The 27,955-nt window shown below is 60.0% G+C and overlaps 2 protein-coding genes across 2 annotated transcripts in view; one reads left to right on the forward strand and one right to left on the reverse strand.

Moving 5' to 3' along the window:
• The first annotated feature begins 454 nt into the window (after positions 1-454).
• The window catches only part of BOP1 (BOP1 ribosomal biogenesis factor), a 37,189-nt gene continuing 9,688 nt past the window's right edge, over positions 455-27,955 (forward strand). Inside the window, exon 1 of the mRNA XM_034068230.1 lies at positions 455-562. Coding sequence (XP_033924121.1) covers positions 512-562 — 51 coding nt within the window. The 5' untranslated portion in view covers positions 455-511. The remainder of the gene's footprint in view (positions 563-27,955) is intronic.
• On the reverse strand, positions 19,998-27,811 carry SCX (scleraxis bHLH transcription factor). The gene is made up of 2 exons (XM_034068235.1): positions 27,323-27,811; positions 19,998-20,036 (listed from the first exon to the last, which is right to left on the reverse strand). The coding sequence occupies exons 1-2, from the start codon at positions 27,809-27,811 to the stop codon at positions 19,998-20,000; spliced, it is 528 nt and encodes a 175-aa protein (XP_033924126.1).

The following is a 27,955-nucleotide window of genomic DNA, read 5'->3' on the forward strand; positions in this document are numbered from 1 at the left end:
GCCAAACATTTGGGATAATGCAAGAAGAGATCCCAAACATTTGGGATAATGCAAGAAGAGAAGCCAGACATTTGGGATAACCCAAGGAGGGGAAGGAAGAGAAGCCAAAGCTTTGGGTAACATCAGCTTCTATAGGGAGGTGCTGGTGGCTTTTCCCAATGCCAAGCCCTGCGGGAGGCAGCTCTGGAATTCTGAGCCTGGAGCTGCTTGGGCCTTTACTGAGGATCTGGGATCTTATGGGGTCTGTGGTGTTTTCCCTTCCTTTCCTGCCTGTGTAATGCCGTATCCCAGAGGATGGAGGAGCAGGAGGCTGCACTGCTCAGCGCTGTCCAGCTTGGGGCACAAGTGCTTTGTGGTGCTGCTGGGGCCGGCAGGTCCCTGATGGAGCAACCCCAACCCCACAGGTTGGTGTGATGGGATCACCCTGAGCTCCCTCCTTTCTGTCTTCCAGGCCAAGGGAGCTCCCAGGAGGAGCAGATCCCTGGAGGAGGATTCCTCACTGCAGGAAAAGATGGCTCTGCTGGCTCACAATGAGTATGAGGAGGACAGCTCCGACGAAGAGGTAGGACCCATTGCAAGCTCTGTGTTGGGACTGGGGGGGTTAGGAGTTGGGCTTTGTGATGTGGATGGGATGATTCCAGGCATTCCCTGTCCGTGGTGGCTTCTGCATGAGCAGAAGGATGTGGGCACACAGCAGTGTCCATGCATGGGCATTGCCCAGGCTGTTGAGGAGGCTCTTGGGGATGCTCCAGTGCATCACTTGGGATGTTCTGCACCAGGAATGTCACATCCGGCTTGGGAAGGGCAGAGGGAAGAGCTCCCTTGTGCCCTGCTGTGGGTGTCAAGGGGGTTCCTCATCCCCCACTCCATGGCTCATGGGGTCACATTCGCTGTGCTGTGCTCCTGGGGATGCTCTAGTGTATCACTTGGGATGTTCTGCACCAGGAATGTCGTATCCAGCTTGGGAAGGGCAGTGGGAAGAGCTCCCTTGTGCCCTGCTGTGGGTGTCAAGGGGTTCCTCACCCCCACAACCCCACCACCCCAATGGGGTCACGTTCGTTGCACTGGTCTCTATTGGGGATCCTCTCCATGTTCCGTGCCTTGGGAACACCAGGAAAGCTCCGTGTGGAGCAGGGGATCAGGATCCCGGCACCGGATGCCCCCAGGGCTTGGCTGTTCCAGACAAACCTCGTGGCCTTGCTTTGTGCTCTGCTAAATCCATTGGTGCCGTTGGCCTCCATCAGGCCGGGATGTGGGGATTGCCAAGGGCTGTGGGGGTGTTTGGATGGGACCCTGGTGCTGGGCTTTGTGCTCACCTCCGAGGTGCTGGGAAGGCACAGGCAGGCTTGGATCAGGCTCCGGGTGGCTGGAATGCTGCAGGTTCCGACAGGTACCAGGGCACAGCCCCAGCAGGGAGCACCTGGAATGCCATGGATGCAGCAGGAGCCATAGGGAATAACAGCACCGGGAAGCAGGGATCTGAGCAGGGTTTTGGCTGCACCCCCAGGCTCAGGGCACTGCTGACAGCTCCGGGGCTCCATAAGGGGGTGTTGAGTGATGCTCCGAGGGATGCGGCTGATCCCGATCCGCTCCCAGCGCAGCAGGAGGAGGGGGGGGATGCTTCTGGTGTCAGACGTTGGAGGCCCACCTGGGTTAAGGCAGGAGCTGCCTCAATCCCTGCCCCCAGGTCTGGAATAGAGATTTAGGGAGAGGGGAAATAGATGGCTATGGAAAACCTCCACTTGTGTAATGTCTGCTGCCGTCGGGGTCAGTCCCTCCCCACCGACATCCGAGCAGCTTCCAGTGCCTTTGTTCCTTGCTTCCCCCCCATTCCCAGCCCCCTGCCCTCCCTCTGGAGCTGCACTTATCTCCTTTCCATACGAACCCTGATGCTCGTGCTTCCTGCGGCCGGGATGTGCACACTGTGGGCTTTGTGCTGGCTGCCATGGGGAGCAGCTCTGGGGCTGGGGAAGGGAGGGGGGAACCCCCTGTTTGGGACACGGGCAGGAATAGGGAATAAGGGATCCCTTGGGTTTGGATGCTTGTCCCCCCTTTTCTTTGTGGAGCCGCATCCCAATGGGGCTGTGTGAGAAGTGATGCTTTAGGATGGTTCCATATCAGCACCAGTGATGCTTTAGGATGGTTCCATATCAGCACCAGGGCAGCCCCAGGGCCAGGGCAGGATTGTGCCCCTGTGCTGGGCACTGGGGAGGCTGCACCTTGGGTCCTGGGTGCAGCTCTGGGGCCCTCACTGCAAGAGAGACCTTGAGGGGATGGATGGGGCCAGAGCAGGGCAATGGGGCTGGATGGGGCCAGAGCAGGGCAATGGGGCTGGATGGGGCCTGGAGCACCAATGGGATAGGGAAGGGCTGAGGGACCTGGGGGGTTCCGATAGGGAAGGGAAGGCTCAGGGGGGACCTGATGGCTCCTTCCAAGTGCCTGCAGGAGGATGGAGCCAGGAGGGGCTGGGCTCTGCTCCCAAGGAACAAGGGATGGGACAAGAGGAAACAGCCTCAAGCTGCACCAGGGCAGGTTCAGATAGAGCTGAGGAACAATTCCTGCCCCACAGGGTGCTCAGGCATTGGAACAGGGCTGCAGGCACCAGGATGTGCAGATGTGGGGCTTGGGGACATGGGGCTGGGAATGGTTGGACTGGATCTTAAAGGGCTTTTCCACCCAGCCTATGCTGTGGTTGCTCCTCCTGATCCCTGATGCTGCAGAGGGCAACGTGATTCCTGTGGGATCCTCAGGGATCAGCTCTGGTGCGGAACCAGCACCTGTGGGGTTATGGGGGTGCTGCAATGGGGGCAGCTCCTGATGCTGCCCTTGCCTGCAGAGCCCCAGCTGGGTGCTCCCTATACCCTAAGTGGGTGCTCCCTATCCCCTAAGTGGGTGCTCCCTATCCCCTAAGTGGGTGCTCCCTGTCCCCTAAGTGGGTGCTCCCTGTCCCCTAACTGGGTGCTCCCCATCCCCTAAGTGGGTGCTCCCTATCCCCTAACTGGGTGCTCCCCATCCCCTAAGTGGGTGCTCCCTATCCCTTAAGTGGGTGCTCCCTGTCCCCTAACTGGGTGCTCCCTGTCCCCTAACTGGGTGCTCCCCATCCCCTAAGTGGGTGCTCCCTGTCCCCTAACTGGGAGCTCCCTATCCCCTAACTGGGTGCTCCCTGTCCCCTAACTGGGAGCTCCCTATCCCCTAACTGGGTGCTCCCTATACCCTAAGTGGGTGCTCCCTAACCCATAACTGGGTGCTCCCTGTCCCCTAAGTGGGTGCTCCCTATCCCCTAAGTGGGTGCTCCCTGTCCCCTAAGTGGGTGCTCCCTATCCCCTAAGTGGGTGCTGTGCCCCTATCCCTGTGTGCAGCATCATCTCCAGGAGTGCTCCCTGGGCAGACACCCAGTGCCACCAGTGACACCCAGTGCCACCACTGACACCCAGTATCACCAGTGACACACCCAGTGCCAGCAGTGACACCCAGTGCCACCAGTGACACACCCAGTGCCACCAGTGCCACCCAGTGCCACCAGTGACACACCCAGTGCCAGCAGTGACACCCAGTGCCACCAACACCCAGTGACACCAGTGCCACCGGTGACACCCAGTACCACCCAGTGCCACCCAGTATCACCAGTGCCACCCAGTGCCAGCAGTGCCACCCAGTGTCACCAGTGCCACCCAGTGTCACCAGTGACACCAACACCTCTTGGGAGGTGCTTGCTGAAGGTGTCAGCGTTGGGAATGGGAGGTGAGAGGGGAAGCCCCAACCCGACCGCTCCGTTCTATCCCGGCAGGGGGGTCCCACTGTGCCCCATTCCCATTGTTTGTGGCTGTGCCCCTGCACAGGAGCCCGCAGCGCTCCCGATCCGATCCCCATTCCTATTCCCCATTCCAGTTCCCCATTCCCATTCCCGATTCCCATTCCCCATTCCCATTGTTTGCGGCCGTGCCCCTGCCCTGGAGCCTGCAGCACTCCCTATCCGATCCCCATTCCCGTTCCCCAATCCTGTTTCCCATTCCCCGTTCCTGTTCCCCATTCCCGTTCCCCATTCCTGTTCCCCATTCCCGTTGTTTGCAGCCATGCCCCTGCACTAGAGCCCGCAGTGCTCCCGATCCAGTCCCCATTCCCCATTCCCGTTCCCTGTTCCCCATTCCCGTTCCCATTCCTATTCCCCCTTCCCATTCCCTGTTCCCCATTCCCGTTCCCATTCCTATTCCCCCTTCCCATTCCCCATTCCCTGTTCCCCGTTCCCGTTCCTCATTCCCCATTCCCTGTTCCCCATTCCCGTTCCCCATTCCCGTTCCCGTTCCTGTTCTCCATTCCCATTCCCCATTCCCGTTCCCCATCCCCATTCCCGTCCCCCCCACCAGCGCTGCAGGAAGCAGCACGAGTCCGTGGCTCCGTTCCCCCCTCAATGACTATTCCAGGTGTGGGCCGTGATGGATGGGATGGCTCCGGAGCTGCTCCAGCCTCCTCCGCAGCGGGGCCGGCTGCAGGAGCTCCTCCTGCAGTAGCTGCAGGGGCCGCGGAGCACCAGGAGCTGCTGGCTCCCGATGGGAAGCAGGGAATGCTGCTCTGCGTGTGCTTCCCGACCCGCCTGGCTCCGGCTGCGAGGGATGGGCTGAGGCCAATGGGGTGTGAAGGGATCGGAGCATGGGATCTGGGAATGGTTGGGGTGGGAAGGAGGGGAAAGCTGCTCCGGCTCCGCTGGAGGGGGATGCTCCATAGCTCCTGCATCCCAACCTGGCATTGGGCACTGCAGGGATGGGGTACCCGGGTAAGGCTGGGATGGGTGAGACATTCCCAGTGTACAGAGCAGCCACAGCATTCCCCAGGATGGGAACAGGATGTGGCCACGCTGGGATGCTCCATAGCTCCTACATCCCAACCTGGCCTTGGGCACAGCAGGGATGGAGCAGCCGGGTAAGGCCGGGATGGGTGAGACATTCCCGGTGTCCAGAGCAGCCACAGTGCATCAGCATTCCTCAGGATGGGAACAGGATGCGGCCACGCTGGGATGCTCCCTATCCCCTAAGTGGGTGCTCCCTTTCCCCTAACTGGGTGCTCCCTATCCCTGCTAGGGATAGGGATCCCCTAGCTGCTCCTCGGGTCCCTGCTCTGCTGCTGTGCTATGGGATGAGGGTGCACAGCACCCTGGGGTCCCTGCTGTGCAATGGGATGAGGGTGCACAGCACCCTGGGGTCCCTGCTCTGCTGCTGTGCAATGGGATGAGGGTGCACAGCACCCTCGGGTCCCTGCTCTGCTGCTGTGCAATGGGATGGGGGTGCACAGCACCCTCAGGTCCCTCTGCTGCTGTGCAATGGGATGAGGGTGCACAGCACCCTCGGGTCCCTGCTGTGCAATAGGATTAGGGTGGCAGATGGGGTCTGATGCTGTTTTTGGGGTCTCAGGGGCTTTTTGTGCCTTCCCAAAGGAATCAGTCCCCCCAATAGGAATAAACCTCTTGGGAAGTGCTTGCTGGAGGTGTCAGCATCGGGAAGACGCTGGGAATGGGAAGCTCCAATCGCCCATTCCCATTGTTCCCATTTAAGAGGTAGGGAGAGAGAAGTCAGCTCCATAGATGGATCATGGAGCACTGGAGGCTGGAGAAGGGATGATCCTGGCGCTGGAAGGAGGTGGGAAGGCAGGATGGGGGCAGCAGACACAATAACAGGATGTGGAAGGGCAGCTGGGAAGGCATCGGGATGCAAGTGCCCTGGCAGCAGGAGGACACAGGGATTGTCTTACACAGAGCTTGGCTCCGGCTTGTGCCTGCAGATCCTGATGGGAATAACATGGATATCTGAAGCAATGGGAGCTGAATGCAAAGAGATGGTCCCCAGTGTGGGTGGATCAAAGCGTGGGGTGGGAGCTGGGATGGGGGGGTCCAGAGCTCTCCCCAATGGCACAGACCCACACTGGGGGGGGAGCAGCGGATCCGGGAAGGGATCTGGGAGCAGCTCCAGAGCCTGAAGGGGCTGCAGGGAACCGGGATGAGGATGCAGGGATGGGAGGAGCAGGAACGGCTCCGACTGGGAGAGGGAAGAGTTGATGGGATCTTGGGAAGTTCTTCCCCATGAGGCTGCTGGGACATGGAAGGGGTTGAAGGGAGGAGCTGGGGCTGCCCCATCCCTGCAGGGCTCAGGTTGGACACAGGGGCTGGGAGCATCCTGCTCCAATGGAAGGGGTTGGAGCTGGAGCAGCTTTGAGCTCCCTCCATCCCAACCCATTCCATGATTCCTGTGGCTTTCCCAATAAAGAGGCATCACCCAGGCTGCCATGGAGCCCTGGGCTGCTGCATGCCTGGCTTCAGGTGCCAGCTGGATGGAGAAGGAGGCCTGAGCCTTGCTCCATGCCCTGCATTCCATCCTTCCCTGCTTCCCAGTGAAGAGCTGTGAGGTTTCGGGTCCGACACCATTCCCATAGCCCTGGATCAGCCCCGTGCATCCCTCAGCTGCATCCTGGCCCTGCGGGTGGAATGGGGGCTGGATCCAGGAGGGATTCATCCAGGCTGGGATTGGGAAGAGCAGGACGTGCAGGCAGGGCTGGTGGGGAGCAGGGGGGGAAGACACCGTGCATGGGTGCTGCTGGAGCTCTGGAATGGGAGCAGGAGCCCTGGAATGGGAGCAGGAGCTCTGGAAGGGGAGCAGGAACTCTGGAATGGGAGCAGGAGCTCTGGAATGGGAGCGGAAGCTCTGGAAGGGGAGCAGCAGCTCTGGAATGGGAGCAGCAGCTCTGGAAGGGGAGCAGGAGCTCTGGAATGGGAGCAGGAGCTCTGGAATGGGAGCAGCAGCTCTGGAATGGGAGCAGGAGCTCTGGAATGGGAGCAGGAGCTCTGGAATGGGAGCAGGAGCTCTGGAATGGGAGCAGGAGCTCTGGAATGGGAGCAGGAGCTCTGGAATGGGAGCAGCAGCTCTGGAATGGGAGCAGGAGCTCTGGAAGCTGATTGGGAGCTCTGGAAGTGGAGCAGGAGCTCTGGAAGGGGAGCGGAAGCTCTGGAATGGGAGCGGAAGCTCTGGAAGGGGATCAGGAGCTCTGGAAGGGGAGCAGGAGCTCTGGAATGGGAGCAGCAGCTCTGGAAGGGGAACAGCAGCTCTGGAATGGGAGCAGGAGCTCTGGAAGGGGAGCAGCAGCTCTGGAATGGCAAAAGCAGCTCTGGAATGGCAGCAGTAGCTCTGGAATGGGATCAGGAGCTCTGGAAGGGGAGCAGGAGCTCTGGAATGGGAGCAGCAGCTCTGGAATGGGATCAGGAGCTCTGGAAGGGGAGCAGGAGCTCTGGAAGGGGAGCAGGAGCTCTGGAATGGGATCAGGAGCTCTGGAATGGGATCGGGAGCTCTGGAAGGGGAGCAGGAGCTCTGGAATGGGAGCAGGAGCTCTGGAAGGGGATTGGGAGCTCTGGAATGGGAGCAGCAGCTCTGGAAGAGGATCGGGAGCTCTGGAATGGGAGCAGGAGCTCTGGAATAGCAGCAGCTGCTCTGGAATGGCAGCAGTAGCTCTGGAATGGCAGCAGCAGCTCTGGAATGGGATTGGGAGCTCTGGAATGGGAGCAGGAGCTCTGGAATGGGAGCGGGAGCTCTGGAATGGGAGCAGGAACTCTGGAATGGGATCGGGAGCTATGGAATGACAGCAGGAGCTCTGGAAGAGGAGCAGGAGCTCTGGAATGGGAGCAGGAGCTCTGGAAGTGCATTGAGAGCTCTGGAATGGGAGCAGCAGCTCTGGAATGGCAGCAGCAGCTCTGGAATGGGAGCAGGAGCTCTGGAATGGGAGCAGCAGCTCTGGAAGTGGATCGGGAGCTCTGGAAGTGGATCGGGAGCTCTGGAATGGCAGCAGCAGCTCTGGAATGGGAGCAGGAGCTCTGGAAGTGGAGCAGGAGCTCTGGAAGGGGAGCAGGAGCTCTGGAATGGGAGCAGGATCTCTGGAAGAGGAGCAGGAGCTCTGGAATGGGAGCAGCAGCTCTGGAATTGGAGCAGGAACTTTGGAATTGGAGCAGGAGCTCTGGAAGGGGAGCAGGAACTCTGGAATGGGAGCAGCAGCTCTGGAATTGGAGCAGGAGCTCTGGAATGGGAGCAGGAGCTCTGGAATGGGAGCAGCAGCTCTGGAATGGGAGCAGGAGCTCTGGAATGGCAGCAGCAGCTCTGGAAGTGGATTGGGAGCTCTGGAATGGCAGCAGCAGCTCCGGAATGGGATCGGGAGCTCTGGAATGGGATCGGGAGCTGTGGAAAGGCAGCAGCAGCTCTGGAAGGGGAGCAGGAGCTCTGGAATAGCAGCAGCAGCTCTGGAATGGCATCGGGATCTCTGGAGTGGCAGCAGCAGCTCCATGCCTCTGCCTTTTGGCTGCCCCACACTTGCCGTTGCCGGCGGCTGCGGAGCCGCTCGGCTGGGGCAGGAAAGGCTTTTTCCTTGTGGAAGGAATGACATCATCCCATGGATGCTCTGGATCCATCAGCTCCCGGCACAACAACGGGCTCAGGAATGGAAACTTTCTTCCCTTTCCCCCCCTCTTTTTCCATTGGCTTCCCCCTCTGCCGAGCTCAGTTTACGGCATGCGCCTGAGCCGGCTCCTGCCATCCCAGTGATCCATAGGGAGAGGGCAGATCCCGCTCCGGGATCCCACCGGGAGCCACAGGACCGTGTCCAGGCCACAGCACCACACCGGTTGCCTTCGGCTGCATCCTGGCTCTATCCCAAAGCACATTCCCATTGCCGTAGGTGCCCTGAGCTTCCCGGAGCAGCATCCAGGGGGATGAGGCTGAGCATTCCCAAGGTGCTGCAGCTCCTCCATGCCTTATCCTGGTGGGATTGGCACCACAGATTCCCTATGGACAGGGACCCGCACGGTGGGATCCGTGCTGGGTCCATACTGGGGTCCATGCCCCATCCTCCTCCTCCTCATCCTGGCTCCTGGAGCTGTTCCCATGTCCCAGCTCCCGGATGCGCTGGGATGTGCCAGGGATGCTTCTCCTCCAGCCGGATCCATTGGATGCTGGGATCAGTGCTCAGTGCCAGGATCAGTTCTCAGCACCAGGATCATTGCTCAGCACCAGGATCAGTGCTCATGGAGCCATGGGATGGGTTGGGATGAAGGGAGCTCAAAGCTGCTCCAGCTCCAACCCCTTCCATTGGAGCAGGATGCTCCCAGCCCGTGTCCAACCTGAGCCCTGCAGGGATGGGGCAGCCCCAGCTCCTCCCTTCAACCCCTTCCATGTCCCAGCACCCTCATGGGGAAGAACTTCCCAAGATCCCATCAACTCTTCCCTCTCCCAGTCGGAGCCGTTCCTGCTCCTCCCATCCCTGCATCCTCATCCCGGTTCCCTGCAGCCCCTCCAGGCTCTGGAGCTGCTCCCAGCTCTCCCCTTCTCCAGGCTGAGCATTCCCAGCCCCTGCAGCATCCCCCTGCTCCTGCATCCCCCAGGGAGCAGCAGGAGCCTCCTGTGTTCTCTATCCCTATGGAATTCTGGTCCCGCGGGATCCCAGCAGTGCCTGTGCCCATGTGGATTCCTGGGAGCACACGTCAGCTGGGTGTATCTGGAAGCTTGGAGCCCAGGCCAGGAAGGAGCTGGCAGGAAAGGGAGCAGTGTCCAGACAGTGAGGGCTGTTGGGAAGCGTGAAAAACAGCCCCAGCACCTTTGTTTTCCTCAGCTCTGGAATTCCGACCTGGAAGGGGGGAGCAGGGCAGGGAAGCGGCTCCTCAGGCTTTGCCTTCAGGGAGCTGAGCTTCCAGGCGCCTTTGGATGCATGGAATAAAGGTAATGAAAGGCCGTTGAGCTCCTGAGCTAGGAAGAACCTTGGAAAATCGCTCAGAATTCCATGGAAGCCGAAGGAAAAGCTGGGATCAAACCAACCCCCCATCCCCATTGAGTTTAACTGGGTTGGTTTGGGGGTTCAGGCCTCAGCCCCCCCTGGAGCAGGGGAAGGGATGTGGGAATGCTCAGGATCCCAGGGGATAATCCCTGGGATTTGCAGCTCTGGAAGTCCACAAAGGCTGGAAGCTGCTGGATTCCTGGTGGGCTCCAGGGGGGAATGGGCAGGAGCAGAGCTGAGGAGGAGGAAGGAGGATGAAGGAGGATGAAGGAGGAAGAGGAAGAGGAAAGAGGAGGAAGGAGGAAGAGGGAAGAGGATGAAGGAGGAGGAGGAGGAAGGAGGAGGAAGAAGAAGGAGGATGAAGGAGGAGGAGGAAGAGGAAAGAGTATGAAGGAGGAGGAAGGAGGAAGAGGAAAGAGGATGGAGGAGGAAGGAGGAAGAGGAAGGAGGATGAAGGAGGAGGAGGAAGGAGGAAGAGGAAAGAGGATGAAGGAGGAGGAGGAAGGAGGAAGAGGAAGGAGGAGGACGAAGGAGGAGGAAGAAGAGGAAGGAGGAGGAGGAAGGAGGATGATGAAGGCCACCTTGGAGCAGCTGCCTGGGGTTTGGCTGCTGGCATTGGGCTGCCCATGGCTTCCTTAGGGATAGGGCAAGGTGGGAAAGGGCTTTTCCATGGCCAGGCTCCTTTCCTTGTCACCTGCCCCTCACAGGCCAGGCCATTCCCACCTGCGCTCCCTGGATGCTGTTGGTATCCAGGGACCGGGATGCTCCATCGCTGCTCCATCACCCCCAAGCCCATGGCCAGGGTCAGATCCCTCATGGCCCAATGGACTTCCTGCTTTCATCCCGTATCCAGCAGCACAACTCCTCCAAACCCCATTGGAAAACCTCGGGAACAAAGCAAGGAGCCCTCTGGGAGAGGGTGAGGCCTGGCAGGAGGCTTCAAATGTGGGTTCCCATTGAGCATCTGTGGGGCAGCAGCCCCCAGGATGTGGGACGGGATGTGTTCAATGGGTCCTCGGCTCGTCTGCTGCCTGCGACAGGGAATCATGGAATGGTTTGGGTGGGAAGGGACCATGATGGAGCTCATCCAGGCCAAGGACAAGGTCCTGGCCCTCTGCTGTGGGAAGGGGAGAGATGGGAACAGCTCCAGAGCCTGCAGGGAACCTGGAGAGGGGCTTGGGATGAGGGATGGAAGGGTAGGATCAGGGATAGAAGGGCAGGATGAGGGATGCAAGGGCAGGATGAGGGATGGAAGGGTAGGATGAGGGATGGAAGGGCAGGATGAGGGATGGAAGGGCAGGATGAAGGATGCAAGGGCAGGATGAGGGATGCAGGGACAGGATGAGGGATGCAAGGGCAGGATCAGGGATGGGAGGGCAGGATGAGGGATGCAAGGGCAGGATGAGGGATGCAGGGGCAGGATGAGGGATGGAAGGGCAGGATGAGCGACGCAAGGGCAGGATGAGGGATGCAAGGGCAGGATGAGGGCAATGGCATTCCCAAGCGTCGTCTGTGATTCCCAAGCAGGCAGAGCCTCTGCCGACCCCGTCTATGCACCGGGAATGCTGCATCCCTTTGCTCCGCAGCTGAGCATCACCAAGCACCCATACCAGCTACCTGCACCCGTGGCCTTGGTCCCCACTGCTCCCAGAGCGTGTCCCCACATCCCTCTGCATCCCACATCCCTCTGCATCCCATATCCCTCTGCATCCCACATCCCTCTGCATCCCACATCCCTCCGCATCCCACATCCCTCTGCATCCTACATCCCTCTGCATCCCGCATCCCTCCGCATCCCATATCCCTCCGCATCCCACCCCACTGGAGGGCTCTTCCCTGTGCTTCCGCAGCTCTGGAGCCGTCCCTCATCTGTATGTCACTCCTGGATGGCATTCCCAGGGCCTGGATGCGGCTCTGGTTCCCCCCAGCCCTCCTGGGGAGCAAACCCAGCTCCGAACCCCCTTTCCCTGTGCTGCTCCCTTTGTCTTATCCCATCCCATTCCTCTCCCTGCATTGGTTTTCCCAGCACACCAGGTTTTCCCATTCCACCCTATGGAGCATTGCGGCTCCATCTGCTCCAGGAGGAGAGGGTCCTGCCCCTCCAGGGAGCTCCCACCATGGTCCCAGCTCCTTCTGGAGCAGGGAATGGGAAGCAGGAGCAGGGGGAGATGCACCAAGAGGACCCTGGAAGGGGTTGAAACTGGGGCTGCCCCATGGCAGGGCTCAGGTTGGACACAGGGGCTTGGAGCATCCTGCTCCAGGAGAAGGGATTGGAGCTGGAGCAGCTTTAAGGCCTCTTCATCCCAACCCATTCCATGCCTGGGACCAGCTTCCAGAGGGGCCTATAGCAGAGCCGTTGGCACCACATCTCCTCATGGCTTTCCCTGTGCGATACAGCCCTGTTGGGAAAACCATCCCATGGGATGGGAGGCGAGCGGAGCTGGATGTGCAGGACGGGCACGGATCCGGCGCTGTCACTCGGCTGCATCCCGGCTCCTGGCCGCCCGGCAGGAAATGTCTCTTTAATGGGCTCTGGAGGGGAGCGGGGCCGTGTTTTCCTAAGCAGGAATGTGGACATGGAAGCCTCCGTGTCTGGCAGGTCCCGATCCCGCTGGCTCCTTAATCCTTCCTGGGAAGGGGGGTGCGGGGGATGCAGGTGTCGGAGGCGATGCCGGGAGGGCTCCGCAGCCCTGCCTTTCATCCCTGCTCCCACCCGGCTGCGGGACCAGGGCCCGGGAGAGCTTTATGGGAATGATGGAAACCAGCTGGGGATGGAGCCCGCGGGGGGGGGGAGCGTGGTGGGAGGGAGAGAGGGGATGGATGGGGGAGCTGGGGCTGCCCAGTGGGAGACGGGCATCCCCCGGGCGCTGCTCTCCAGGCTCCGCATCCCGGTTCTATTCCAGCCCATCCCAGTTCTCCTGCAGCCCCATCCCAGTTCTCCTCCAGCCCTATCCCGGTTCTATTCCAACCCATCCCAGTTCTATTCCACCCCCATCCCAGTTCTATTCCACCCCCATCCCAGTTCTATTCCAGCCCCATCCCGGTTCTATTCCAGCCCCATCTCAGTTCTATTCCAGCCCATTCCGGTTCTGTTCCAGCCCATCCCAGTTCTCCTCCAGCCCCATCCCAGTTCTATTCCAGCACATCCCAGTTCTCCAGCGCCATCCCAGTTCTATTCCAGCCCCATCCCGGTTCTATTCCAACCCATCCCAGTTCTCCTCCAGCCCCATCCCGGTTCTTTTCCAGCCCCATCCCGGTTCTATTACAGCCCCATCCCAGTTCTCCTCCAGCCCCATCCCGGTTCTATTCCAGCCCCATCCCAGTTTTCTTCCATCCCCATCCCAGTTTTCTTCCATCCTCATCCCTGTTTTCCCCCATCCCCATCCCGGTTCTCCTCCATCCCCATCCCGGTTCTCCCCATCCCCATCCCGGTTTTCCCCCATCCCCATCCCGGTTTTCCCTCATCCCCATCCCCCTGCCCTGCTTGGGCAGGCGCCGAGGCCGGGGCCCTGTGCTCTGCTCCTGCCTCTCGTAATCTTTAATGAGCTGGGGCTGCTCGCACAGAAGCCAGAGGGGGTTGGGATGATCCAGGCAGGATTTGGCATCCCACTGGGATGAGGCAGCACCTCCCTGGTGCCTGAGGCAGGGAGGTCCCATTCCCCCCCCCCATTGATGCTGGATGTGTCCTGGCTGCTCACAAACCTCCTTGAGTTCCCCCTGTGAGGCCAGTGCGTGAGGTGCTGTTTGCTTTCCATAGCTCGGGAATGCCGCCTGGATGTAGGAATTGTGATGGGAAGAGGGGAAATGGTTTCAAGTGGGGTTACTGGGATACTGGGGGGGTGAAGGGAGCAGCTGGGGCTGCCCCATCCCTGGCAGGGCTCAGGTTGGATGAGGCTTGGAGCATCCTATTCCTATGGAAGGGATCCCTGCCCAGGGCACTGGATGAGCTTCCAGGTCCCTTCCAACCCATTCCATGATCCATGGGCTCTGCTGCTCCCCTTGGCTGTGCTGGGTGGTTGCCCACTGGGTTGCCAAGTGCTGGCTATGGACCAGGATCCATCCAGACCAACCCAGCTCCCTCCTGAGCCGCACCAGTAAGCACCAGTTTAGAGCAGGGCGCAGACTGGGTGCTGGACCCCATCCCTGGAGTGCCCCGCTCCGGGATCAGCTCCCAAGGTGTTGGGAATGGAAAGTCCGAGGGCGATCCGAGTGAAGGCAGGTCCCTGCCAAAGCGAGCGGTTGATCCGGGCGAGCGGGAGCCAAAACACAAGGAATCTTGGATTCCAACAGGGAAACTTTCCTGCGGGCAGTAAATCAGCATGGAAAGCTTGGAAGTGGGTTGGGAAGGGGGGGAGCGGCCCCGCAGGCTGCAGCGCTGGCACTGGGTATACTGGGACTGTTCCCATTGGGATGTGTGGTGGCTCCGTCAGATACTCCCGCTGGGAATGATGACCCAGTGCTGCTGGGGTGGGAAGGGTTGAGCCAGGGAGGCTCTGGGGCAGCAGCACCAAAGGGACATGGAGCTGCTGGGGTGGATCCGGATGAGGCCATGGGGATGCTGCAGGGGCTGGAGCAGCTCTGCCCTGGAGCCAGGCTGGGAATGCTCAGCCTGGAGAAGGGGAGAGCTGGGAGCAGCTCCAGAGCCTGGAGGGGCTGCAGGGAACCGGGATGAGGATGCAGGGATGGGAGGAGCAGGAACGGCTCCGACTGGGAGAGGGAAGAGTTGATGGGATCTTGGGAAGTTCTTCCCCATGAGGGTGCTGGGACATGGAAGGGGTTGAAGGGAGGAGCTGGGGCTGCCCCATCCCTGCAGGGCTCAGGTTGGACACAGGGGCTGGGAGCATCCTGCTCCAATGGAAGGGGTTGGAGCTGGAGCAGCTTTGAGCTCCCTTCATCCCAGCCCATCCCATGGCTGCTCCTGTTGGAGGTGAGGCTGTTCCATGCCTTCATCCCAGCCCATCCCATGTCCCAGTGCCCACTGTCGCTCTCCATCCTCAGGTTTCCATCTCCTGCCCTCCTGAGCTGCTCAGGACCGAGCTCACTGCTCCTGCAGGGATGGAGGCGGCTCAGGGGGGGACACAGGTGGGGATATGGGGTGAGCGTATGGGGACACAGGTGAGGGCATGGGGACATGGGGACATAGGGTTGGGACATGGGGTGAGGACATGGGATGAAGGATGTGGTATGAAGGACATGGGATGAAAGACATGGGATGAAGGACACTGGGTTAGGACATGGGGTTAGGACAGAGTGAGGCCATGGGATGAAGGACATGGGGTTAGGACACAGGGTGAAAACATGGGATGAAGGACATGGGATGAGGACACAGGGTGAGGACATGGGATGGAGGACGTGGAGTGAGGACACAGGATAAGGACATGGGATGAGGACAAGGACATGGGATGCTCCATGTGTCTGCTCCTCCCTGGGTGCAGAGCCAGCCCCATCCCTGTGCCATCCCATCGGGCAGTGCTGGAGCTCTCCATGCCCCATGGAGCCGTGTCCCATGGTAGCACTGGAGGTGACTGGGATGGGGTCAGCGCATCCCTACTGCCGGGAGCTGCGTCCGCATCCCTGCTCCCGTCTCTCTCGCCCTCTTCCCTGGCTTCCAGCCCCGTCCCGCTCATCCCAATTGGAGCTGACGGGCTCTATTTGTCAGGGATAAAGAATCACGGAGGAGGAGTGGGAAGACGGGAGGCACAGGAAAGCGTTCGGTGGATGGAGACAGAGGAGCAGGATTAACGTGCGGTGGGGGATTTGGAAGGAACACTGCCTGCATTGTAATCCGAGCGGAGCCGGGAAGAAAGAGAGACCGGGAGAGCCAGCCTGACCCCGGCATTCCCGCGGGATTCGCGTCGGGAGCAGCAATGAGGAGCGAGTGAAGGATTCCAGAGGTGGACTGGCTTCCTCTTTCCCCAGACAGACACAGGGGAGCCGGGCAGGGAGCCAGCGCCGTACCTGCACTTCCCATCTGAGCCGGGACAGCTGGAGCTGCTTTGGGATAGGGATAGGGATATGGAGGGGGGGGGGAGCGCTGCCATGGAGGCCGGGGGGGCCGCGGCTCACAGTGAGTAAATCAGGGCCGTGGGGTCACACGTGCTTCCTGGCGGGAGCGCAGGTGCTGAGCAGGGATGCGGGCGGGAGCACCTGGTGATGGATCATGTGGGAATGCGGCAGCTCGTTGCCAGCGGGAGCAGGGGCGGCGCTGGAGCGGAGCCATTGGGAAGGGATCCAGAGCCAGCCCCGTCCATTGGAGCAGGATGCTCTGAGCAGTGGGGTCTAACCCAGGCAGTGCCATGGGGCAGCCTCAGCTCCAGCCCCGTCCATTGGAGCAGGATGCTCTGAGCAATGGGGTCCAACCTGAGCACTGCCATGGGGCAGCCCCAGCTCCAACCCCTTCAATTGGAGCAGGATGCTCCGAGCAATGGGGTCTAACCCAGGCACTGCCATGGGGCAGCCCCAGCTCCAGCCCCATCCATTGGAGCAGGATGCTCCGAGCAATGGGGTTCAACCTGAGCACTGCCAGGATGGGGCAGCCACAGCTGCTCCAGAGCCAGCCCCTTCCATTGAAGCAGGATGATCCGAGCAATGGGGTCCAACCCAGGCACTGCCATGGGGCAGCCCCAGCTGCTCCAGAGCCAGCCCCTTCCATTGGAGCAGGATGCTCCAAGCAATGGGGTTCAACCTGAGCACTGCCATGGGGCAGCCCCAGCTGCTCCAGCTCCAACCCCTTCCATTGGAGCAGGATGATCTGAGCAATGGGGTCCAACCTGAGCACTGCCATGGGGCAGCCCCAGCTGCTCCAGCTCCAACCCTGTCCATTGGAGCAGGATGCTCCGAGCAATGGGATCCAACCCAGGCACTGCCATGGGATGGGGCAGCCCCAGCTCCAGCCCCATCCATTGGAGCAGGATGATCCGAGCAATGGGGTCCAACCTGAGCACTGCCATGGGGCAGCCTCAGCTGCTCCAGAGCCAGCCCCGTCCATTGGAGCAGGATGCTCCAAGCAGTGGGGTCCAACCCAGGCACTGCCATGGGGCAGCTCCAGCTGCTCCAGCTCCAACCCCTTCCATTGGAGCAGGATGCTCCCAGCCCCTGTGTCCAACCTGAGCCCTGCAGGGATGGGGCAGCCCCAGCTCCTCCCTTCAACCCCTTCCATGTCCCAGCAGCCTCATGGGGAAGAACTTCCCAAGATCCCATCAACTCTTCCCTCTCCCAGTCGGAGCCGTTCCTGCTCCTCCCATCCCTGCATCCTCATCCCGGTTCCCTGCAGCCCCTTCAGGCTCTGGAGCTGCTCCCAGCTCTCCCCTTCCCCTCTCCAGTCTCTCCCAGTCTGGCTCCAGGGCAGAGCTGCCCCAGCCCCTGCAGCATCCCCATGGCCTCATCCGGACCCACCCCAGCAGCCCCACATCCCTGTGGTGCTGCCCCAGATCAGCACCAGCACCGCAGAGGGCACAGATGGATGAGCCTGGGGACACTTCCAACCCAAACCATTCCATGACTCCCATCATGAAGGGCCCCCCCTCCCTCCCATGAACCAGGAAAGGCACCGGCGGTCACTGTTCCCTATGGAGCACCCCATGCTCCATAGGTCCCGGTGCCCTGCAGCTTCCAGAGGCTGGGAACACAGGAATGCCGCCTGTGGGGCACATCCCCTCCCCCAGCCATCTGCGGGTTCCTGCAGGATTAAGCAGAGGAAATCTGGAATTGGGTTTCTCTCCGTCCTGAACCTGCCATTAGGATGGTTTTTATTTCGCTGTTCCGATCGGATTGGACGCAGCCTCCCCCATTGAGCCCTTAATGGCTCAGCTTTGGGAATTTCCTTCCAAATTACACCGCCGGCTTCCTGTTGTTAGAGCTCCCCCGAGCCCCACGGAATGGGGGGAATGGATCCCGGGAGCTGGGCTGCGATTCCAGCCCTGGGGGGTGATGGGGCTTCCATCCCTGCCCGAGCTGTGGGGGGAATCGGAACTGGGAATGGAGGAGCTGGGGCTGGGAGCAGGGAGCAGGGTGGATTGGGGGGGGGGGGGGTGGATGAGGATGGACGGGGAGGTTGGATGAGGATGGACAGAGAGGCTGGATGAGGATGGACATGGAGGTTGGATGAGGTTGGATGAGGATGGACAGGGAGGTTGGATGAGGATGGACAGGGAGGTTGGATGAGGTTGGATGAGGATGGACAGGGAGGTTGGATGAGGATGGACGGGGAGGTTGGATGAGGATAGACAGGGAGGTTGGATGAGGATGGACAGGGAGGTTGGATGAGGATGGATAAGGATGGGTGTGGAGGTTGGATGAGGATGGATAAGGATGGGTGTGGAGGTTGGATGAGGATGGATGAGGATGGACAGGGAGGTTGGATGCGGATGGATGTGGAGGTTGGATGAAGATGGACAGGGATGTTGGACACAGGTGGATGTGAAGGTTGCATGAGGATGGATAAGGATGGGTGTGGAGGCTGGACAAGGCCACACGAGGCAGGTGCTGGGTACATTATGAACCTTGCAGGTGCTCGGTGCAGGATGGACCCTGCAGGTGTCCGGTGTAGGATGGACCCTGTGGGTGCTGAGTGCAGGACGGACCCTGTGGGTGCTCAGTGCAGGATGGACCCTGCAGGTGCCAGGTGCAGGATGGACCCCGCGGGTGCTCTGTGCATTATGAACCCTGCAGGTGCTTGGTGCAGGATGGATCCTGTGGGTACTCAGTGCAGGATGGATCCTGTAGGTGCTCAGTGCAGGATGGATCCTGCGGGTGCTCAGCACCATCCTGCCTGGCCGGGCTGGGTTTTGAGCCCCTGTCCCCATATGCAGGGCTCTGAGCGCTCCCCTCAGCCCCAGGGTTCCTCCTGGTTCCATGGGGCTGCATTCGGCGCTGGAGCTGCCACCGGGAGAGAGATTCCAATGGGAGAACTTCCCATCCCCGTGCAGGGGAGGTTCAGGATCCCGAGAGCAGCTCCAGAGCCTGGAGGGGCTGCAGGGAACCGGGATGAGGATGCAGGGATGGGAGGAGCAGGAACGGCTCCGACTGGGAGAGGGAAGAGTTGATGGGATCTTGGGAAGTTCTTCCCCATGAGGCTGCTGGGACATGGAAGGGGTTGAAGGGAGGAGCTGGGGCTGCCCCATCCCTGCAGGGCTCAGGTTGGACACAGGGGCTGGGAGCATCCTGCTCCAATGGAAGGGGTCCCTCGATGGGGATCCCATCCTCCTGCTCCTCACAGGCAGGATGGGTGCCAAGGAGGTGCTGGGCAGCGCCCTGAGCCCCTTGTGCCAGTCATGGAGCCATGGGATGGGTTAGGATGAAGGGAGCTCAAAGCTGCTCCAGCTCCAACCCCTTCCATTGGAGCAGGATGCTCCCAGCCCCTGTGTCCAACCTGAGCCCTGCAGGGATGGGGCAGCCCCATCCCCTCGGTGCAGCCGATGGGATCTGGGAATGCCGCCTGGGATCCGGGAATGCCGCCTGGGATCCGGGAATGCCGCCGGTGCTGAGCTCTGTGGAAGGTGATGGAGAAGCAGGAAGCTCTGCTCAGCTGCAGCATCTGGTTTGCAGCAAGGCCCAATCCTGCTCCTCCAGCTGGGTTCTGTGCACAGGGGGGGTCGGGGTCCCCCCTTTACCCTGGAATGGTGGGGGCAGCTCCATCCCTGTGTGACCATGGATGCGTTATGGGGGGGTCAGGGCACTGAGGAAGGAACACGAGATTCCAGCCATGGATCTGAACCATTCTCCCTTTAATTCTGCACCTCGCTCAGGCTCCAGCATCACCGCAGTGACTCAGCACCAGCTCATGGTGCTGAGCTGCATGGCTGGGGGGGGACAGGGGGTAAGCAGAGTCCTTCTCCATCCATGCTTCCCCCAGTGCTGCCCTGCTCCATCCTGGATGGGACACGGCCGAGCTCCGGCTCTGGCATCCATAGGGACCAAGGCAGGGATTTGCTTTGCAAGGAGCATCCCTGGATCCCCTCTCCTGTCCCTTGGGTTCAGCAGGCACCATGGAGCTGCAAGGTCCATGTCCGTGTCCATGTCCGTATCCATGTCCGTATCCATGTCCATATCCATGTCCGTATCCATGTCCCATTGCGGGCACTGCTGGAGCCGGGGCAGGGTCCCTGTGCCAGCAGCAGGGTGAAGTGTCCATGGCTGTGGGGTTTGGTTGTGTGGCTTTTCCATCCTTCCCCGTCCGGCTCCTCCTGCTCCATTGCTGTGCCCTAGCTCCGGATCGCCGGCTTCCTGTCGCGGTCCTTGCTCTGCACACAAGGGGGGAAGCACAAAGTTGGAGCAGGCCTGGAGCACTTCGGCTCCAGCATCCTGCTCCCTGCACCTCCTCATCCATTGGTGTCTCCGCAGGGATTGGAGGCATTGAAAACTGATGGTGGAGGCATGAAATGGGTTGGGATGGAGGGAGATGAAAGATGCTCCAGGTCCAGCCCCTTCCTTTGGAGCAGGGAGCTCCGAGCCCCTGTGTCAGCCTGGCGTTAGGCACTGCCAGGGATGGGGCAGCTGCATCACTGATACCAGCACCAGCAGTGGCACCAGCACCATCACTGATGTCAGCATCACAGCATCAACACTGTCACTAGTGTCAGCATCACAGCATCAACACCATCACTGGTGTCAGCATCACAGCACCAAAACCATCACTAGTGTCAGCATCACAGCATCAACACTGTCACTAATGTCAGCATCACAGCACCAGCACCATCACTGGTGTCAGCATCACAGCACCAACACCATCACTAATGTCAGCATCACAGCACCACCAACACCATCACTAGTGTCAGCATCACAGCACCAACACCACCATCACTGGTGTCAGCATCACAGCACCACCAACACCATCACTGGTGTCAGCATCACAGCACCAAAACCATCACTAGTGTCAGCATCACAGCATCAACACTGTCACTAATGTCAGCATCACAGCACCAGCACCATCACTGGTGTCAGCATCACAGCACCAACACCATCACTAATGTCAGCATCACAGCACCACCAACACCATCACTAGTGTCAGCATCACAGCACCAGCACCACCACTGATGTCAGCATCACAGCACTACCAGCACCATCACTAGTGTCAGCATCACAGCACCAACACCATCACTAGTGTCAGAATCACAGCACCATCACCAGTGTCAGCATCACAGCACCAGCCCCACCATCACTGGTGTCAGCACCACAGCCCCCCCACCACCATCCCTGGTGTCAGCACCACAGCCCCACCAGCACCATCACTGGTGTCAGCACCACAGCCCCCCCAGCCCCACCATTACTGACATGCGCAGGCAGAACCTGGTGCTTCCCATCTCCACATTGATGGGCTCTGTGCTCAGCTGGGGTTCACCGGGTCGGGACCCCCAAGTGCTGGACTGACAGAGTCCAATGGGACACAGGGAAGCTCTTCCCTGCGTGGGTACCAGTCAGGATGCCCATAGGATCCATGGCTGCCCCATCCCTGGCACTGAGGCGCGCTCAGCTCCCTCCCCACCCATCCCATGATCCGATGCCTCTGACGTGTCCCCTGGCCTGGCCGCTGCCAGCGTGGCCCTGGCACATCCCTGTGTGCTCCGGCCGCACGTGCTGCCTCCCTCCTCTCCCTCCTCCTTTGTTCCCGAGGGTGGGAATGGGGATGGGGGGAAGGGGAGCTCAGAAAGGGGAAAGTCCAATTTCCCAGATGTTCGGGCCCCAGGAGCCCAGCTCTGTCTGGAGAGGAAATGGGGATTCGGAAAATCCCGCCTCATATTTTTCCCCTATCACCTTGCCTTTCCGCTGCCATTAAGTGCAGCAGCAACAGTAAATTACAGCCCCCTGCAGCCGCCCCATTGCAGGGGGGGGGTACCCGGATTCAGGCTGTGTCCTGTGCTGTGGTCAGGAGGGGTTTTGGGGTGCATAGGGAGCCCCAGGCCCTGCGTGGGGCTGTTTTGGCAGGGGAGCTGCAGGTGGGTGTGGGGTCTGGGGTTGGTGCTGGTGACTGTGCTGCTGGTGCTGGGGGATGCACTGAGGGATGTGATGCTGAGGGATGGATGCGGTGCTGAGGGATGCAGTGAGGGATGGATGTGGTGCTGAGGGATATGGTGCTGAGGGATGTGGTGCTGAGGGATGCGGTGCTGAGGGATGCAGTACTGAGGGATGCAGTGAGGGATGGATGCAGTGCTGAGGGATGGATGCAGTGCTGAAGGATGCGGTGCTGAGGGATGGATGCAGTGCTGAGGGATGCAGTGAGGGATGCGGTGCTGAGGGATGGATGCAGTGCTGAGGGATGCAGTGAGGGATGCGGTGCTGAGGGATGCAGTGCTGAGCGATGCGGTGCTGAGGGGTGGGGTGCTGAGGGATGGATGCAGTACTGAGGGATGCAGTGCTGAGGGATGGATGCAGTACTGAGGGATGCAGTGCTGAGGGATGGATGCAGTGCTGAGGGATGCAGTGCTGAGGGATGCAGTGCTGAGGGATGCGGTGCCTGCATCTCAGCACTCAGTGCTGCAGGGGAGCTGCTGCCAAGGTTTACAGGGTGCAGGCACTGCTGGTTCTGCCCCAAGCCATCATCCTGCTCCTTCCTCCTCTCCTCAGGCCTTTGATCCTTTGCTTTCCTCCTCTCCTTCCTTTCCTTCCCTTTTCCTCCTCTATCTCCTCTCTTTCCTCCTCTCTTTCCTCCTCCTCTCCTCCTCCCAGCCACTCTTATCCCTGCTGCAGCTGCAATTCCCAGCTCCATATAGAACCACAAGGTTGATTCCTGCTCTCTGGCATATCCTTGCCCCTTCCCGTGCCCTGTCTTCATTGCTCCTCCCATTGCTCTGCTCCATCCCTGCTCCTGTTCCATGGGAGCTGGTTTGGGAGATGCTCTGGAAGAGGTGGATGCCCCACACTTGCCCTATGGGCCCCCAGCCAGACCAGGCATCATATGGGATGCACACAAGCACCCTCCTCCTCCAGCCCCTTCCTCCACATGCCCATTCCCTTCCAGGAGCGTGAATCCTCTGGGATGCACAGCACCGGATGCAGGGTTGGATGCTCAGCCCCTGCTATGGCTTGGGATGGGATGTGGTACCCACTGACATCCCTGTTCCTGCCGCAGGGATACGGGGTCAGGGCAGCCCTTGTCCCCATGGGCATGCAGAGGATGCTGTGAGCTTCCTCAGCTCTGGAATGATCTCAGCCTTGTTTGGATTTGGGCTTTGGGGGTTTAAATGAGCCCAAATCCATCCCAAGCCATGGCCATTCCCAGCCCCAGCCACAGAGGAGAACCTGGAGCAGCACAAACCCTTCCTGGGCTGTAAATGGGGTGTCCTACTGGTGGGAATGCCACGAGCCTGCTCCTTAGGAATGCCAGGACCATCCCATCCATCCCATCCCCACACTGTCCGGCAGCACAAGTGCGATGGTGCTACCAGCACAGCACCCACGTCCCTGCTGCTCCCATCCTGCCTAGGCCATGGTCCAGAGCCACGTCCCCATCAGCTCCGGTTGGACCTGAGGGATCTGATCCCAGCCCTTTAGTCCCAGCTCAGCCCTTCCCAACGGCAGCAGCGCCTCCGTGAGTCACATTAAAGCCGGATCTTTCCAGGGGGATGGGGTTGGGATCAGCCCAATACGGGAAAGTCCCTGGGACACGGTGGCGTCGGATGCTGTGGGGTGAGGCTGAGTCATGCCCCATGAATGTGGGCAAGCACCGGTGCCTGCCGGGCACTGATTCCCACTTGGAATCATGGTGTGCGTGGCACCAATGGGACTGGGGCAGAATCAATGGCGTCATGGAGCCATGGAATGGGTTGGGATGAAGGGAGCTCAGAGCTGCCCCAGCTCCAATCCCTTCCCATTGGAGCAGGATGCTCCCAGCCCCTGTGTCCAACCTGAGCCCTGCAGGGATGGGGCAGCCCCAGCTCCTCCCTTCAACCCCTTCCATGTCCCAGCACCCTCATGGGGAAGAACTTCCCAAGATCCCATCAACTCTTCCCTCTCCCAGTCGGAGCCGTTCCTGCTCCTCCCATCCCTGCATCCTCATCCCGGTTCCCTGCAGCCCCTCCAGGCTCTGGAGCTGCTCCCAGCAGCATTCCCTTCTCCAGCTGCCCCATCCCAGCTCTCCCAGCCTGCCCAAGGCAGCTCTGCCTCCTTCCCATTAGGAATGGGCTCTCCGGGCAGTGGCCTTGTGGCATTCCAGGTCCCTTCCAGCCGCCATGGAGCTGAGCTCCAGCTGCTGCGTGTTTGCAGCTCCGGAGATGGCTTCCATGTCCTGGGAATAGGGGCTCATTTCATTCCTGCAGCACAATGGAAACCTGGCGAGTTTGGGCTGGCCCGAAAATCGCCAGCATGGAGTGAGCGCCGGTCGGGATTGATGGAAAAGTGGGGATGGGAAGTGATGGGATTGATGGAAAAGTGATGGTAGGGAGTGATGGACATTGATGGAAGAGTGGCAATGGGAAGCTATGGGAATTGATGGAAAAGTGGTCATGGGAAGCGATGGGATTGATGGAATAATGGTGATAGGGAGTGATGGAATTGATGGAAAAGTGGTGATGGAAAGCGACGGGATTGATGGAAAAGTGGGGATGGGAAGCAATGGGATTGATGGAAAAGTGATAGGGAGTGATGGACATTGATGGAAAAGTGGGGATGGGAGGCGATGGGATTCATGGAAGAGTGGCAATGGGAAGCAATGGGATTGATGGAAAAGTGGTGATGGGAAGCAATGGGATTGATGGAAAAGTGGCGATGGGAAGTGATGGGATTGATGGAAAAGTGGTGATGGGAAGCAGTGGGAATTGATGGAAAAGTGGCGATGGGAAGCAGTGGGAATTGATGGAAAAGTGGTGATGGGAAGTGATGGGATTGATGGAAAAGTGGGGATGGGAAGTGATGGGAATTGATGGAAAAGTGGTGATGGGAAGCAATGGGATTGATGGAAAAGTGATAGGGAGTGATGGGAATTGATGGAAAAGTGGCAATGGGAAGCAATGGGAATTGATGGAAAAGTGGTGATGGGAAGTGATGGGATTGATGGAAAAGTGGCGATGGGAAGTGATGGGACTTGATGGAAAAGTCGCAATGGGATTGATGGAAAAGTGGCAATAGGAAGCGATGGGATTTATGGAGATGTGGTGATAGGGAGTGATGGACATTGATGGAAAAGTGGTGATGGGAAGCAATGGGATTGATGGAAAAGTGGCAATGGGAAGCAATGGGATTGATGGAAAAGTGGTGATGGGAAGCAATGGGATTCATGGAACAGTAGCAATGGGAAGCAATGGGATTGATGGAAAAGTCGCAATGGGAAGCAATGGGGTTGATGTTAAAGTGGCGATGGGATTTGATCGGAGTTGGTGCAGAAAAGGCACTGGGAGTTGATTGTAATGGATGAACAAGTGGTGATGGGAATTGGTAGCAACAGATGGAAAAGCGGCAATGGGAATTCATTGGAATTGGAGCAGAAGAGGGGATGGGATTTGATCGGAATTGGTGCAAAAGCAGCAGTTTATCAGGATTGATGGAAAAGTGGTGGGATTTGATGGGAATTGGTGCAGAAATAGCGATGGGGATTGATGGAAATCAATGGAAAAGCGGCAGTGGAATTGGGGGGAATTGGTGGAAAAGTGGCAATGAGGACTTGGAATTGGTGCAAAAGTGGTGACAAAAGTTGATGGGAATTGATGGGAAAGTGGCGATTGGGATTGATGGAAAAGCATCGATTGGGATTGATGGAAAAGCAGCAATTGGGATTGATGGGATTGGGGCAAAAAGGGGGAATGTTTGCTCTCCGAGGCTGCGACAGGAGGTTCCAGGCAGGCTGCAGATGGGGACAGGGAGGAATTCTCCCCTTCAGCTTCCCAACCTGCAGCCTCCGTGTTGGAACCGGGATAACATGGAAGCGGATGCTCCCCATGGAGACGGCTCCATCTCCCCCTCCATGACAGCGGTTGCCCACCCCAGCATGGCCATGGGCCTGTTAGCTGGTGCAGAGCTGGGAGTGGGGTGCACTGGGTGAACTGGGCTGGACCTTGCAGCTCCTGTTGGTCCCAGTAGCTCTGCACCCAAATCCCTCTCATCCCTCTGGTTCCTGCCCTTTGCCAGCCTCTTCCCAAGCTCCTGCTTTCCCTTTGCCTCCTGCTTTCCAGCTCCTAAAGCCCATCCCTTACCCTCCGAGTGTCTTCCCTTCTCCCATCCTTTGCCTTTGGCTGAGCACAGGTGGGATTTGGAGCAGGGAGAGGGGGTTTGGGTGGCAGATACGGACATGGTGAAGGAAACACTATTTTCCAGGGCTCACTGGTGGGATCTGGTGTGCGTTCCCAATGGGAGTCATCCCACCTTGGCTCGCAGCACCCAATGACCGCAGACCCATCACCCAGTGCTCCCTATCCCCTCCTCACAGCACCCAATGACCGCAGACCCATCCCCATCACCCAGTGCTCCCTGTTTCCTTCTCACAGCACCCAATGGACCCATCCCAATCACCCCACGCTCCCGCCCCCCTCCTCGCAGCACCCAATGACCCCATCCCCATCACCCAGTGCTCCCGGTCCTCTCCTCACAGCACGCAATGGACCCAATGCTCCCTATCCCCTCCTCACAGCACCGAATGGACCCAGCGCTCCTGCTCCCCTCCTCACAGCACCCAATGGACCCAGTGCTCCCTATCCTCTCCTCACAGCACCCAATGCCCCCATCCCCATCACCCTGCGCTCCCTATCCCCTCCTCGCAGCACCCAATGGACCCTGCGCTCCCTATCCCCTCATCAGGGCACCCCATGCCCCCATCCCCCTGCGCTCCCCGTCCCCTCCTCACAGCACCCAGTGCCCCCATCCCCACCACCCCATGCTCCCTATCCCTTCCTCATAGCACCCAATGGACCCAGTGCTCTATCCCCTCCTCATAGCACCCAATGGACCCAGCGCTTCCAGTCCCCTCCTCACAGCACCCAATGACCCCATCATCCTGCGCTCCCTATCCCCTCCTCATAGCACCCAGTGCCCCCATCCCTATCACCCAGTGCTCCCGCTCCCCTCCTCACAGCACCCAATGGACCCAGCGCTCCCTATCCCCTCCTCGCAGCACCCAATGCCCCCATCCCCCTATCCTCCCTATCCCCTCCTCGCAGCACCCAATGCCCCCATCCCCATCCTCCTGTGCTCCCTATCCCCTCCTCACAGCACCCAATGGACCCAGCGCTCCCTAACCCCTCCTCATAGCACCCAATGGACCCAGCGCTCCCTATCCCCTCCTCACAGCACCCAATAGACTCAGTGCTCTCTATCCCCTCCTCATAGCACTCAATGGTCCCAGCGCTCCCAATCCCCTCCTCGCAGCACCCAATGACCGCATCCCCATCACCCAATGCTCCCTATCCCCTCCTCGCAGCACCCAATGGACCCAGCGCTCCTGGTCCTCTCCTCACAGCACCCAATGACTGCAGACCGATCCCTATCACCCTGCACTCCCTATCCCCTCCTCATAGCACCCAATGGACCCTGCGCTCCCAGTCCCCTCCCCACAGCCCCCAGTGCCCCCACCCCATGCCATCACCCCCATCCCCTGTGCTCTCACCAGCTTCCTCTGGTTGCTGAGGCAGAAAGTGCAGATCTGCTTGGGCTGGGAGGCATCGGGGTCCCTGCCCGCGGGGCTGCCGGGGTGGTAGAATCCGGAGGAGGTGAGGCAGGGCTGCCCATCACCCCCCGCCTCCCCCAGCAGCAGCACGTTCCCCAGGTGCGAGATGTAACTGGAGGCCAGTCGGAGGGTCTCGATCTTGGACAGCTTCCTGTCCGCAGGCTCGGTGGGGATGAGGGTTCTCAGCGCCGTGAACGCCGTGTTCACGCTGTTGGTGCGGTCCCGTTCCCGAGCGTTGGCCGTGTGCCGCTGCCGCGGCTCCCGGTGCAGCCTGCCCGGCTTCTTGCCGTGCCGGCGCTTGGCGGCCGCCAGCCCGTAGGGCTTCTCCTCCGAGCCCGAGCTCTCGCTGCCGTTCTCCTCGTCCTCCGACAACATGATGTCCGGGTACAGGAAGCGGCCCGGAGCCGAGCGCAGCATCGCGAAGGACATGGTGCGGGACGGGGCAGCGCCGAGGCGAGGCTCAGCTACGGGCGGTCATCCCTGCTGCACACGGGATGGATGGGGAGGGAGGTGATGCAGCCTCCGGGATGGAGGTGACTGTGCACCCGGGATGGAGGTGGTGATGCCCTCGGA

This window comes from Melopsittacus undulatus, chromosome 1 (genome assembly GCF_012275295.1).
Source record: "Melopsittacus undulatus isolate bMelUnd1 chromosome 1, bMelUnd1.mat.Z, whole genome shotgun sequence".
NCBI lineage: Eukaryota > Metazoa > Chordata > Aves > Psittaciformes > Psittaculidae > Melopsittacus > Melopsittacus undulatus.

Excerpts from the sequence above, each read along its gene's own strand:
- SCX (XM_034068235.1), bottom strand. The coding sequence starts at position 27,811 with ATGTCCTTCGCGATGCTGCGCTCGGCTCCGGGCCGCTTCCTGTACCCG. Across the intron at positions 20,037-27,322 it reads TCAGCAACCAGAGGAAGCTG|AGCAAGGACCGCGACAGGAA; the intron begins GTGAGAGCACAG and ends CCTTGTGTGCAG.